The sequence below is a fragment of the Gavialis gangeticus genome, unplaced genomic scaffold, assembly GCF_001723915.1.
Source record: "Gavialis gangeticus isolate Ggan-Ray unplaced genomic scaffold, GavGan_comp1, whole genome shotgun sequence".
Lineage (NCBI taxonomy): Eukaryota > Metazoa > Chordata > Crocodylia > Gavialidae > Gavialis > Gavialis gangeticus.
Window position 1 is genome coordinate 9,165,674 of NW_017728964.1, and position 15,215 is coordinate 9,180,888.

The 15,215-nt window shown below is 42.9% G+C and overlaps 1 protein-coding gene across 1 annotated transcript in view; it reads right to left on the reverse strand.

Moving 5' to 3' along the window:
- Positions 1 to 3,186: 3,186 nt before the first annotated feature.
- The window catches only part of HEXDC (hexosaminidase D), a 12,337-nt gene continuing 308 nt past the window's right edge, over positions 3,187 to 15,215 (reverse strand). The window contains exons 2-12 of the mRNA XM_019502631.1: positions 15,055 to 15,164; positions 13,837 to 13,924; positions 12,859 to 13,023; positions 11,037 to 11,220; positions 9,213 to 9,284; positions 8,598 to 8,793; positions 7,233 to 7,315; positions 5,919 to 5,997; positions 5,740 to 5,841; positions 4,919 to 5,008; positions 3,187 to 4,063 (exon numbers count right to left, since the gene is read on the reverse strand). Coding sequence (XP_019358176.1) covers positions 3,895 to 4,063; positions 4,919 to 5,008; positions 5,740 to 5,841; positions 5,919 to 5,997; positions 7,233 to 7,315; positions 8,598 to 8,793; positions 9,213 to 9,284; positions 11,037 to 11,220; positions 12,859 to 13,023; positions 13,837 to 13,924; positions 15,055 to 15,164 — 1,338 coding nt within the window. The 3' untranslated portion in view covers positions 3,187 to 3,894. The remainder of the gene's footprint in view (positions 4,064 to 4,918; positions 5,009 to 5,739; positions 5,842 to 5,918; positions 5,998 to 7,232; positions 7,316 to 8,597; positions 8,794 to 9,212; positions 9,285 to 11,036; positions 11,221 to 12,858; positions 13,024 to 13,836; positions 13,925 to 15,054; positions 15,165 to 15,215) is intronic.

Sequence of the window (15,215 nt, forward strand, 5' to 3'; positions counted from 1 at the left end):
CTAACCTGTGCTTTTTACTTCCAGCCTTAAGAGTCTAGCATACACAGGTGAGAGAGTGTCTTGTTCTTGCTGCTGACTTCAAATGGGAATTGAATCGTAGTAGGAATACAATTGCTGTTACCAGGCAGATCAAAAGGAATGGAGCAGGTGGCTGCTGTTTAGAAGGAACGTGGTCCACCTTTATTAATAAACTGAAAAAGATGAATTGCAAGTCTAAACATTTAAGCAAATGTCTGCCAGTCCAGGTGCCTGTGAAGAAGCCCCGTATCAATTAGCCAGCATATCACGTGACTCAACCCTGCCTCTCACCATTTAGGGTTAGAAAATCAGAAGTACTAATGAATAGCAATGATTTGACGATTTAGGAATAAAGCCTAAATTAGATTAAGGCATATTTTTCACAGAGGTAGAGAGGGATACTCAAATCCACAAAACATTCATAATGTGATAGTAACACCTGAAAGTGACCTTTTATTTAAATTTACTCCATTTTTTTTTTTATCATGGATAGCATTGCTTCTGGGTAGAGAACAGGACAAGCAGTTGGGAGAACTGGATTCTGTGCCAGCTCTGTGGGGTGACACTGGACAAACCATTTGGCACCGTTGTGCCTCAGTTCCCCCACTTGTAAAACGGAGGTGCTGATGACACTGTCCTCTGTAGTCAAGTACTTTGAGATCTACTGATGAATAGCACTATATAAAGAGCTAGGTATTTGTCATGAGCCAAAGGTCCATCTTCAAATACTTATCTCTTTGAAGCAGAGGTGGTGCAGAATGGCAGGATGTAATACTTAGTCACTTTGAGTCCACAGGTTTACATATGTAGAACATCCTTACAGATGCACTGTACTATGTTCAGAACATCAGCTTAATCTTGGCAGTTAGGGCTTTGTTTTTTGTCCTCAACAGGTGATGGCACATGGAAGATACAAACTATACTCTGTGTGTTTGGATTTGATTTTGAAATGACAGTCTTATTAAGGTAATACTATTTGCCCAATTCTCCCAGGGCCATAATCCACAATGATACAGTCAAGAGATTTCTTGCGCATGTCTCCCCTCCCATCCTTTGGGTGTTAATTTTGGGCATTCTCTTCGTCCATCACCATGTCTGACGTAAGGATTACACACTCCACATTGAGGGATAAATGCTAATATCTGAAATGTGGGAGACTTGATTGGAGAGTTCAGCATAATGGCCTCAGACTCATTCCTTGGAATGGACCAAGCCTCTAAGGTTTGAGCCACAGACTCCTCTTAGTACCCAGCAGATCTCCTACTAACAACAGTGAGAAATCTATATTAAGGTTGAGGCTGGAAAAGTGCCAGTTACATTGGTAGGGTTAAAGGCCTGGCCTACAGATTGAATGCTGCCTGAGATATTTATCCAGCACCTATCAGACTGGTGCTTAGTCATCTTAGTTTGAGTCCACAGGTTTACATACATAGAACATCCTTACAAACACACTATACTATGTTCTTCTACAGTAACTGAACATTTAACGCCCCCAACCTGCATCTGAACAAGCTAGTGCAGTGGTTTTCAACCTTTTCTTCATTTCTAGACACCTAAAAGCTTTGAATAGAGGTGCAGACCCCTTTGGAAATTTTGAGTGGAGGTACGGACTCCTTTAAATTGTAGGTGTGGGTACTCGCATACTTTTGATCAGTTGCTTTTTGTGGACCCCCTTAGATCCCTTAGACATAGGGAACCCTTAGGGATCTGTGGACCACAGGCTGAAAACAAGAGCTAGTGCTATCCCCTGTGCTGGTTTTGATTTATATTTTTATTTGGAGACCTTAATTTTGTTCTGGCCACTCTAAGAACTGGAATAGCTTTTAAGCAAAGTCTTAAATTCTGCAAACCAAGTGACTGCGATAGGAGCTAGATACCTCAGGCAGGATACAGTCTACAGGCCAGGCCTTTAACCCTACAAATGTAACAGGCAGCTTGGCACATAGTGTTACTGCCTCTTGGCTGGGGGAAAGAACTTCAGTGCAACCTAAGATGAAAAATTATTAAATACACACTTGTTTTCAGAATTTGCCAGTGGATTTACCTCTTCTTCATGCAAAAGTGTTTGTAAAGTCTTTGCTGATCTTGCTACTTCTCAATGAATAATGAATTCTTCCCATTCAGTCTAGCTGTTGGATACATCCGGATTGCGTTTCACATTTTAGAAAAAATCTGTGGGAAATCTAACTTGCAAAACTGAACAAATCGGTGAGGACATTGCTGACCTTTACTTTTTTGTACAAAGTAAGCATATTAAAGGACTTAAGTCACAATTCTGCAAATCCTTTAATTTGCAAGTTGAGTAGCCTTACTTGAAACCACAAGCCTACTTGAAGTTAATCATGTATTCAGAAGATTTAGCTTATGTCACTGTACTGAACAAAACTAGATGAAACATTCCAGGTGAGGGAGTAACATAACCCTGGCAACTGAATTCCTTTTATGTTCACTTAAAAAAAATTCCAGCAGTTGGTACCAAATCCACAACTCCCACAAAGGGTTCTTAAATGGTAATTTAAGTTCTGTTTTCCTTGCCAAGTGTCATGATTCAGACCTAACCTGTGAATCTCCTATAATATCATTCAGTCGGTTTGTTTTTAACATCTGAATAAAGAGCATCGGTTATGATTTCAGTAGACTCCTGAAAAAGAAGTGGAACGTTTCTGTGTCACGTTTGCTTTTTGACATTTTTGCAAGAAGCATTTAGAAAGTCATTCTTGTATGTTGCAATTTTTTTAAGTTGCCAATGTTTCAGAGAAACCAGTTTTGATAACTTTTTAATGTAGATTTGGCATTCTTTATTCATTGACTGTTTGCTATTAAAACTTGATGGCTGTTCAGCTGCTTACCAGGATGCAAATATACTAAGGAGTTGTGTTTTCTAATCATGTTTTCAAATATAAATAATGAATTAGAATAGAAATCTGGTGCAATAACTCCTTTGTCTGTATGTAAAATTGATATACTTGTAATTGTCTGTCTTATGTGGTAAGATATTTTTTTCCTTCAAAGAAAACTTGCTACACTGAGTGTGTGCAAAACCTGTGACATTTTTCTAAAAGCAAGTGGATCTTGGGTCTTAAACTTCTAAGGCGTTCTAAACTCAGACAAAGGGTGCTACCTTTAATTAACCAAAAGCTGAATGAATATAACACAGAAAGCACAGGCTAAATGTTGTTATTCTTTACTTTACAGGGTTTAACTCATATCATACTCCTCCTTTTTCTGGTCTGATAAATTTATTAATAGGTCAAATATATATGTCTTTCACAGTAGATATTACAACTTACCCATAATCCTTCCTGAGGGTTCCTGCATACTTACAAGTTTCAAGCAAGCAGCATATAATGCAAATAATTTACAGGTGTTTCAAATATTTATTGTAAAATGAGCACACTTTGAAATCAGGTCAAACTCAAATGTTCCAAGTACTGGGAGGGAGAAGTTACCAAGCTAATCAGCAAGTGAAGTTTGTCATGTTACCATTTCTACTTGCCTTTACCTCATGAAAGCATATCACTATTGATTTGAATCTGGATAAATCTATATCCTTTCAACCCTTCTAATATAATGAACACAACTGAGCTTGGCCCCATTCCTGTCTTCCCTGTTATACAGTGGAGTAAGTCTAGTCCACTACTGACGTTTGGTGTATTTTCAGCCTCTGAAAGAAGCTAATCATTTGTTAGAAGTGAAAACAAAACCCCAAATCCTCATACTCTCTCATGCTAGCATAAATCCCTTGCTAGTGTCTACAGCTGTTTTCAGCAGAGTTGCCTGCACTATTCTAGGGGTGATTTAGCCCTGGTTATGTGATTACTCATAATTTTGCAGCCAGCAGGGTCTCAGATGAATCAGTCTGCAGTTAGAGAGCAGCTATGATTGTGCTTGTATTGCTGCATCCAAGTCATTCATCACTTGCTGAAGTTTTTGTAGGCTGGGATGGACATTCTCCTCCATCCACTCCTCTATAGTACATAAGTAGAAAACTCTCTCCATGGCTACTTGAAGGTCTTGTGCCAAGGCATTCCACTTGGAGAGAAGACTAAGCAGAAACAAAAGGAAGAAGCCAACAGGGTGTTGCTGTACATAATACTTTTCAGAACCCACCACATTTGCAAGTAAGCCCTGGCTGAACAGGTTACCCTTTTCATAGAGGTACAGTTCCAAGGCTTTAATGTTGCACCTCTTTCTCCAGGAAAGGGTGGATATTGTATAGAATTTTGATGCATTTTACCCTGTAGGCTGGTGAAATGTTGAGGTTACTGGACTGTAGGTTAGGTTTCTGGAACTGTGATCTTGGCCTATGTTTAATATGGTGACCTTGAAAAAGAGTTGCAGAACCAACAGTTCTATATAGGGACTGAGTATTCTTTCTTAAGCCTAATTAAAACCTAACTTTGATTAGTAGGGATTTAAATCTGAGCACTAAAAGAATCTATATGGCTCGATATCCTCCCACCATAGTAATAATTTAAAACTGACTGGAGAGACAAAAATCAATGAAGTAGCTCCTGAAAGGGCCAAAGAATTGCTTGGGGCACTGAACTGGCATGGGGGGAACCTGGGTTCTCTCTTAGGCCCTAACTACTGGCTTCTTGTGCAACCTTGGTCAAGTCTTTTGCCAGCTTTAAAATGGGAATGATAATTTTCTCTTCAAAGATGAAAAGCACTAGGTAAAGTCTGGCACATAATCCAATCTCTGAGTGGAATGGCTATGTTTTTTAGCGGGGAAAATTAATTTGTTTTAAACTGGATTTCTTTTATTTTAAATGGTGGTATGTAAGCACTAATCATGGAAAACTGCAAGGACTTGAAACCTCAAGTTTCAGTAGTCACCAGAGCACATGAAAATTATGACTTAATTTCCTGTCTATTGCAAAGTGGGGTGTTGAGTTACCTTAGTACATCTGGCTGAAAGTGATGTATGATTATAGGATGAACAATCTTCCTCTCTCTGTGATAGGGGCTGAACCAGCCTGTGACATACCTGAAAATGAATCTAAATGTGAATGTTCTTTGGAACAGCAATCACAGAGTGGTGAACAGGAAAACGTACATGAAGGCTAAATGCGGAAGTGGTATGACTTAAGCTGGATTTCCCCTACGCAGAGGCAGAGTAGGTTTACGTATGTCTAGCAAAATGTTACCCTTTGAATTTGGTCTTAGCCTTGCAGGGTGGGACTGACTGGGGCATTTTTGCCATAACACACATTAGTCTGCTTTACACTAACTTTCAAAGAAGATGTTTTGCTTTCAGTGACAGCAAGGCCCTGATTTGGCTAAAGCAGTGGATGCCAACTTTCTTGGCAGGTGTGCCACAAATTAAGCCCTGCACCCTCCCCCAGTGCATCCTCTTCCTCTGCCTGATCCTCCACTCTGTTTTCTGCTCCTTACCATATTTGCCACTGTGCTGCCTGCCCCTTCCCTGATCTGCCATGTGCCACACACACAGGCTGCCTGTACCACGTGTGCTGCAGGTTGGACACTGAGCTAAAGAATATAATCACGTACTATGCTATATATAGGTGGCTGTGGTGTTCAGGTGCTTGCTGAATCCAGCCCTAAATGGCTTACCTTCTACTGAGATTCCTGTTTCAGAGCAGAGGGCCATGTAATATCTTAGCCATCATGAAGTTCACAAGTGCTGTTTGAATTTTGTACTTCTATACATCAAAGGCACATTACTTTCATTTGGCAAGAAACTCTTTAACTTTTCACCTGTTTTGTTCAAGAAGTTCATCCACTGAGGGCTTCAGGTAGAAGCCAACTTGAGTCACAAGGGTGAAGATGTCACTTCCTGGAAAGGTCCCCTGACTTGCACTGTGCAAAGAGAATCTCTGTCAGTCCTTGACATTGCCACAAAGAGAAGCATCTGAATCTAGTGATTGAGGCTTTACCTCATGAAAGTGTCAGTTTCCAGATTGGAAATCCCCAGGTATTTTTCCACATTTTCTTTAACCATTTCAGAATAGCCATCTGAGAAGAGGACAAGTGCAGTAAGTAAAAGGGGAACAGAGAAAAAGTGAAGCCATAAATGTCAGGGGGTTCCAATCCTTACCATACTTTTTCTGAGGGATTTTCAGAAGCACTTGGTGTTGGCCCAAGTCCTCTCCTTATGCAGTTAAAAGTAAAACGTGTACTTAAATAGAAATTAGAGCTGAGACAATGCTAGGAATTCTGAAATCTCTGCTTATGGAGTTCAGGACAGTTTGCTAATTCTCATGCTTGAAAAAAGCCTTGCCAGTCAGTTTCCACACTAGAGACTACTGCTGCCAGCCCAGGTTTCTTCTTGCCATAAGCACTTCTTATACTGGGGTTTCCCCTCTATTTCCAGCTACATTCAGGTTTTACAAAAAAATCAGGAGGTTGTTTTCTCAAGAAATGTTGCAAGACCAAAAGGTACTCCAGGATTAACATTTTAGATTAAAACCTAATCTGCATAGATTTTGTACCACTCAACTGTTTTGATTAGGGGGGTCTAGTTATTTTACCTGAAATAGTTATGCTGATGCAGTCACTAATGTGGATAGTTAGGAGGTCTAAAGGCAACCTAATACCTATGATCTTTACAGCAATATACTTACATGCACGCTAACATGGCTGAATACCTTTAACTATATCAGTATAGTTAAAACAGAACAAGTTTTATAGGTAGACAAGACCTGAGGGAATTGTGATTTGGATAATTAATCAATTAGTCATTTATGTAAGAGGCATGAATCAAATCAGCTTCAAAAGAAATTCCTATGCCAGGGGTTCTCAAACTTTGCGATACGGTGACCCCCCACAGTGGCCAATTGATGAGTGGAGGGATCCCCTGTGTGCCCATGCAGCAGCGTATGGGTTTGTGACCCCTTTTTAAGTTGCCACAGTTTGAGAACCCCTGTCCTATGCTAAAAGGAATTAAGCATGTAATAAGTGTCCAGTTATGACCTCCATGAAGGCATTATAAGATTTTATAATTATTTTAAATTAAAGGGCTTATAAGGTTGCATGTGAACCTGCCCACATTGTAAGAATGTGGCAACTGCTATTAAGAGACTCATGCCTATGGGGATACAAAGCACATGGAATTATACTAGTAGTGTTTTTCGTGATCAGACATGTATATAAAATTTTGAGATGGTTTGATCCTGCAGACTTTTAGGCACAGTTAATTTTTTTTGGATTGGGCATTAGCTGTGAGGGAGTATGCAGATGTCACTGTGTACCATTCTCTAGTGCCTGCAGACATACAGCCAGCGATGGGATTCCCACTGGGAGCAGCTCACACAAAACAGAGAAGTGGTCATACCTGAAAAGAAAATGTCCCTCCATTAAATGCTGTACTGTGAACAGTACTTTGATAATATAAAATGTTAGGCTTGTATCCAGTGATCTCAAAGTGCTTTACAAACATAATTTTCTGAGAAGATACATTGTTACAGACTCTGAGAAGAACCTGTACAATAATCCATATTTACTGATGGGGGAATTTACGATGACATCAGACTGCACCTTTACTTACTCCTTATTTACTATCATTTCCTCATGCTGATTCATGGTACTTGAAACCAGTTTTAAGGTTGGACATACACCCTGTAATGCCTTTAATTCTGCCATTCCTTTCCTTTGATATTAAAGTAACTCCTTCCAAAGCTAGTTAACTATCTGTTGAAGTGTCTGTAGTGAAGCCCTAAATGTTAAGGGTTTTACTGGATTGTAAGAGTTTGTGAAACCTCACCCTGCTAAAATATTTGTACTTCGAAAGATAAAAATAACAGGTCCTATCAAAGTTAGACTGCAATCATTTTAAGGTCATCTTTTACCCCTGTAGTTTCCTCATTCATGCTCATCACACCATCTGTTTATACAAAATAGTTCCTATGTGTGTTACAAATCAGGAATTTGGTTATGTATTTTATTAGACAAACTGACATCCAGCTGATCCAATACAGTTGGTTCAGTGAAGTATATCACCCTCAAAAAATCTTTGCCTCTCCTATAGTTCCTGTACCATTATGGCTATCATAGTAGCACACCCCTAAAAATCGGGATAGTATCTGAAGAAAATGCCCTCTCTTCATATGCAGAATGGTCTTTCTTGAAAATCCAATCCTAAGGGCTTCTAAAACAGTTAATGTTCACAGTGTAACCCTTCACTCTGCCTCAGGACCTCACTGTTGCAAGTGTCTCCCTTATTGGCCTTTGCTGCTAGTTAATTCTGTAAGCAACAAATCACAGGTCCAGTGGTTAAGGATGTAGCAGGTTATTCTTTCTATGTTAAGCATCTATTCCCAGGTGTGGCAATTTATCATTTGGGTACAGGCCTGAAGATGTTTTAGTCCTCTCCCTTTACCATTTTTATCCTCCCTCCACAGCCTTAGTCCTTCCAAGGCATGGGGACAATTGGGACTGAAATCTATCAACACTATACATAGAGTCAGGTGGACAGGAGCTAGAAGCAAACCTAACAGACGGTGTTACATTATGTCAGGCTTCCCCTGTGGGTCTTTGGTTCCCCTCCCTTGCCTTCTTTTGATGCTGTCACCTGGAAGATTTTTTTACTTGTGTTTCATGTAGAAATCTGCCCTTACCTTTGCCAGCCAGTCAGAGCAATGCCCTGCAGCATGTCTGCATGGCCACTGTGTGCCACTTTCAGCCACTGGAGATGGTTTTTTAAGTGATGTCCAATATGGGTCAGAGACTGATTTGCCCCGGTTGCTCCTTTAAAAGCACTAGCAAACCACAGCTTGGGAAAGTTGCACTTGTGATACTTTTCTATGAGAAGCACTGAAATGGAAGATGTAATGGCATATTTATTGGGTTTGGATTTCAATGACAAATCTTAAGTTTTTATTTCTTTTAAAGTGCAATACCTTACGGCATAGATGTCTCTATCCTTTTTAACAGAAGTGCAGACTAAGGTTTTGTGACATATATTCTATTTCTTCCCTTCTACTAGAGAAGGGCCATGCTTCTTTCAAAATCGTCTCAAAAGCAATAAACCATCGTGGAGATTCTAACAGAATCTGTATGTTTTTATAGTCACTTATTAAAACAATTAATGAATTCAGGGAGGGTCTGTTTAATAAAGCAGACATTTTTGTTGTCCAGGCACCACAGACTATAATTTTGGGAATGTGGCCATTTTTAAAGAGTTAATTAAGCTCTTTGCTTCCTCTAAGCAGCTCAGTAGAAAGAGTACAAACCTTTGCTGTCTACATCGATATCTTCTGCATAGTCCCAAATCATTGGCTCCACGAGCTCTGGTACCCCAGATTCTGGAAAGGGAAACATTTGTTTAAGTGAAGCAAAGTGGTAACTTAAGGCACAGACCAGAATCTGGGTTAATGGTGCAACGATACATGCATCACACCATGGCTAATGCTTGCCAGGCCCAGACTATAATATTTTACAGGTACAGAACAGACAGCTCTACTGTGTACTTTCTGCAGATCCTCTCCCTGCCAAGCCCTGGCTTAGTGAGATATCAATCGTGGGAAGAGGCAGTTCAGGCTCCAAGATCTATTTGTTCAGGCTTTCTCCTGAAATTGCCAACAAGGGAGCCAAGTAGAGATAGCTCATCGGACAGACACTATTCCATTGGCAAGACTGAAAAAGCTGCATTTCAGTCCATCTTATTACCATTCCTCTGGGCACATTTGATAGCTGGTACTTGAACTTAGAAAACTGTGTTGTGATGTAAATGCAATTACTTGAATCAGAATTTTATCTTAGTTCTCTGGGTTTATTAGTACATTTGATAATGGGAGGAAAGGGCACAATCATGCACTCTTTGCACACCTAAAACTTCTACTAACTTGCTGTTTGTATACATGCAGGGCAGGGACTGTAGTGTAACATGCCTGCTGCTTTAGGGTCCTGGTGCTTTGAGGCTCTCTGGCAATACAACACTACTACAACTAACAGGTGTAGGCTGACTCCAAGTTAGTCTGCAACAGACTCATTCACCTGGATTGAAGTGTTAGAGAATCAGGCCTTGAGAAAGCAGCCCCAGCCACACCATAGTCAACTCTGCCATAATTCAGCACTGTGTTGACCTAGATCAGGTCAACAGTTCAATTTCTCAGCTAGAGCAGGAGGGTGCACCAAGATGGATGCTGTACCAGCCTTACAGCAGATTCATTTGTTTTGCCTCCATTTCCCACTGTTAGATTTCCCACCATGGCTAGCGCTTGCACAGTTCAGTCAACGGTGATGGGTCTACAGGTGGCCATCAATATTGTAATGGTGTTGCCCATGTCTGTTCAGACCAGGTCTCCACAATACAATAGGGAGAATGCTGGTGGCTGCCTGGAGCCCTGTTTGTCTGATGCTGCTCCAGGTTTGGCAGGAGTTGGATTTTTTTTCCAGAAACAAAGTGAGGGCAGAACAAGGCCATTGAGTAATCCCTAAGGTCAGTGTGCGACACGCCGCCACATGTGCAGTGATAATGTGCCATGTCAAAGATACTGGGTCATAGCTTCTTTCCACGAAACTGCACCCCTGGAAGGTAGCTGCTTCTATCTAGGTCACCTTGTGCCCAAAAAGCCATGGATGTAGGCTGAGGGCATGGAAGCAAAACTCTGCCTTGATTTATTTTTTTAAATGAACAAAGACAAGGCTTTACTCCATAAACCACCACAAAGGGAGCAGTGACTTCTCTACTTTAGCTGCTTATATGGATCCTTTTACCACCATGCCTCACCATCTCTCAGTCACAGCACCCTTATGAGGAAGGGCAGTGTTGTTACCCACATTTTACGGAGGGGAAACTGAGACAATGTGACTCAATCAAAGTCATACAGGAAGCCTGTGGCAGAGTAAGTGATCAAAGCCAGGTCCCTCAAGTCCTAGGCTAATGCCTCATCGCTAAACCATCCCTCTTTTCCCTTTTGCTATTTGAAATGAATAATTTGTTACTGTTCCTGCCCCTACTGAAAGGGGAGTTGTGCAGTACAGCCTGTTTCAAACAATACAGTTTAATGGTTTTTAAGTCTCTGAACACGAGACACCCCTCCCGAATCATTCACCTGTCAATGTTTCATCATTTATCCCTCTGAGCATGTCATCCCATACTATGGGCTTCACTGTGGGATAAGATGAGGCAATGAAACTGGCCACAGCTTTTACGTGGGACAGGAACAACTTCTCTGGGTTATTCTCCTGTTGCTGCAACCACTGCTTTGATTCCTCCCCATCACCAAGGTAGTAGACCTGGGAGTACCAAACAAAAGACCCTGCTTTACTGTGGAAGAACAAGTGAGACAGACACAATATTGTGAAATATTTGATATTACTATGATGTAACAGTCTTGGGACAAAAACCTGTTATACGAATGTTGCACATTATACACATCCTTGCATAGCTTACAAGCAATTACAGTTCTGGCTGAGTAGGCCATGTACAGCATATTTCCTACAAGGAAATAAAATCACAGAGGGGCAATGCCAGCTCCCACCACTGGATTACTGCAAATATTAGCCTTCTGATGCTTTGCCCTCTAGACAAATAGTTTTTACTGGCTTCACCTAACTCAGGAGACCTGCCAATTCAAAAGGACCTGAGACATATAAAGGTCCTGACTCAGGGAAAGAAGTCATTCTCACTTCATTCAAAAACTGACATGGGAGCATGACCGACATGGAGAGACCCTGCGAGATGGTCTGATGTACCGAGCTGTACCAGTCTCAGTGGAAATGCTGGATGTCTGCATGGTAAAACAGGTTTGTGTTTAAAGTCAGGGGAGCCAAACTCAAACAACCCTGCAGGTCGGATGAGTGGCATTGGGCCAGTCCATGGGTCCGATGGCCCCCTCCCCTTCCTCCTCCTCCAGTACATCTGATCTAGTGACTGTTCTAGTTGGTTTGGCAGTGTGGATCCCAAAACATCTGGAAGAGGTGCCACATGCAGTGTAGTCTAGCCACAGCAGCAGCGCTGCACATGTTGGTTGCCGCAGCTGGACTGGGGAAGGGAAAGGGGTCCATGGGCCAAATTCAGCCCATGGGCTGGCCCTGCACCATGGGCGCACACCATGCCTGTGTGGGGATGATCACACCCAAAGGCAGCACTGGGGGCTAGATGATGAATCTGACCCATGAGCCATATTTTTGAAACCCCTGCTTTAAGCTCTTCATTGTTTTATGGTGTGTTCTCTCTAGAATGCTTTCACTTTGACTAGCTAGTTCTTTGGTTTATGAAAGCTGGCTAGTCACTAAATCACTCCTGTCACTGCTTCTCACAGACAACTAAATCTTACTGTGGTGCCTGAAGAAAACTGCAGGGGACTGCAGACAAGGGGCCAGGTCTAGAGCGAAAAGAATGCAGATTCCTTTTCCTGAAAACATCTCTGGTCTCTAACCATTACTTCAGTGGGGAACCCATAGAGGGGTCAGAGATGCAGGTCATGTAGAAACTGTGCTGGGAGCTGTTTTAATCCATCTCCTTATCTGTTCCCAAGAGTGCAGAGTTTTCTAGGAAGCCTTCTAGTTCGAATGCCATTGACCCAGTAGTAGGTACTGGGCGTCCCTATAATTTGATAAATTAACCTGTAAATTTATTCAAGTGCCATCACAAAGTGGGCAGGCACTCCAGTGCAAGGAGCTTCTGTAAGAGGCTAAGAGCCACATGAAGACTTACAGGCGGTAAGGAACTGGTGCTGTGATAGCTAAAAGTAGTGAAGGTGGTTGGGGATATTCTCATGTGGTTTAATTCATTATTGAGCACTTCCCAGAGACTCTGCAGTGAGAATATTAGCCCCTGGGGGAGACTGGTCAGGTTGGTGATGGCAGGGAGTTTCTGATCTGCCCAAATGAGCCCCCACTGTACAATACAGCATGCCATAAGAATCCTACCTCATCACAGCCTATGTGAAACCATTGTAAGCCATCGTGCAGTGCCACCACCTGGTCAATCATTTTTCTAACCAGCAGCCGGGATTCCTCTTTGTGCGGATTAAGAGCATTTGGAAATGCCTTCACCTCCCGCAGGTGGGAAAATTCTTTGTGCTTTAGCACAAACTGCAGGAAAAAGGAGAACTCACAGCTATAACCACAGAACAAGTGGAAGACGCAAGTGACAGACACAAGACAGTACTGCCCAACAGACTCTGCTAACGGTTACTGTTTTGGGAATCAGGAAGGATTCTTGCTTTGCTCATGAAATGAGAGGGTGAAAATGAGAGGCCTGGTCAGAGCCAAGCATAGCATAGGCAGGACACATCTGGCTTTTCTTCACCCCTCCATCAAGCATCTCATTCCAAGTATCACACAGCAGTGGCTGCTCTCCCAGGTCAGAAACAACTGCACGTACTTCTCTCTCCATCTCATCACTACCACCAACATGAGGCAATAATGTGGATAATTCAGGAGGTTCAAGCTGCATCATCTCTGCTCCCAGCACACGGGAGAGGAATGAATGGGGTGGCAGAGTAGGTAATGGGGAGTTTCCCAACAGAAGAGTTCTGTGAACTCATCTACTAACAGGCAAAGAATTATCTTGCTGTAAAGGCTTGTTGGGGAGTAGGAAGTTTGGATTCTAGTCCTTATTCTACATTTACATCCATTGTAATGTCACACCCTCTCTTTGCCTCAGCTCTCGCTGTTTGGAAGTGGGGTTAATGCCTGCCTCACTAGCAGACTGACAGGATGAATTCATTAGTGGCTGCAAAAAACTCTGGGTTGCTAGATGGAGGATCCTGTTTAAATGGTTTAATAATTCCTAAATTCTGAACAACAGAAGTGTCAGTGGCTCAGGGTAGCTCCATGCTCTGCAGAGTTCCTGGAATTATTCAATATCCCCAACATGAGGACACCTTGGATTGATGCACTTACTTCCATATGTCCAAACGTCTGCACCAAAGGAATAACTTCTAATTTGTGCAATTTTGCCAGGTTTAATATCTCTTTAATTTCTGAAAGGCTAAAAAGAAAGAAGGGAACTGCATCAGGCAGGGTACTTGGTTATCTGTACTGGTACTGAGCATCTAGAGTCAACCAGCACCAGTAGCTTGCCTGCTTCAGAAAGCGAATACCCTAATACAGTGGTTCCCAAACTCTGGCAGATTGCGCACCACCAATTTAAAATGATACAACCTTAAGTACCACCAGCAAATTTTTGTCATATAAAGTAATTATACATCTGTTAAATGCATACCACTGACAGGTTGTTTGAGCACCACTGGTGGTACCTGTACTGCAGATTGGGAACCGCTGCTCTAATATATACACCACTTGTTTTATCCCACAGTTTTTCCCAACCTTTAGTGACTGCAGAGACTGTGGTTTGCTGTACACTAAGAAATCCCAGTAAACGTGGAACGCCAATGCACAGCAACACGGAGACAAGAAGTTAACTTCTGAAATGGCAAGCGCAAGGGGAAAAAGTTATGCAGAAGAATGTAAGCACCTGGACTGGCACTTGGCCTGGACACCTATTTCTGTGGAAACTGTCCCAGGAGCCTTACTGACCAGGTGTTTTTATCTCCTTTATTTCTAGTTTAAGAGCTGTCATCTTAAGCAGCTGTGTCATACCATAAGGGGTGTTGGCCTGGCACATACAGTTGGCACTCTGCCCTTTACATTTCCCCAAGCCTTTTACTGAGGGCACAACACCCCACACAACATGGGAAAAGCAAGGCTCAGGCTGTCCCAGTGCCACAGAAGGTGCTGGTGGCCATGGCGGGACTAGAATGAGGAGCCCCTGAACCCTCCTGTCCCCGACGGGGCTGCGGCGCATCCGAGCTTGGCAACCTGCCGCTCCGCTTCTTTAGGTGGGAAGCGGAGAAGCCGAGGGCTGGAAGGGACAGAGGAGGTCACATCTAGTCCAACTCCTGCTCGAGGCAGGCCCAGTCCTAACTAGATCATCCCAGCCACGGCTCTGCCAAGCCGGGCCTTGAAAACCTCCAAGGACGGAGCTCCCAGCCCCACTCCGGACGGGTGACCCGATCCAGGGCTTCGCCACTCTCCTCGTGAGAAAGTTTTCCCTAATATCCCACCTAACCCCGCCCCGGTCCCCGAGCGGCCGGCAGCCGAGCAGCCCCGCGACGGTACCTGTAGGCCTGCTCCGCCTGCAGCGGCCGCAGCTCCCCGTCGTACGGGAACGTGTCCTCGTACTCCACCAGGAGGCCGCTGGCGCCGAGCGCGCGGAACAGGGGCAGCACCTGCAAGACAGACACACGGCGCCGCTGGGGCCGGCCCAGGGCTGGGGGTGG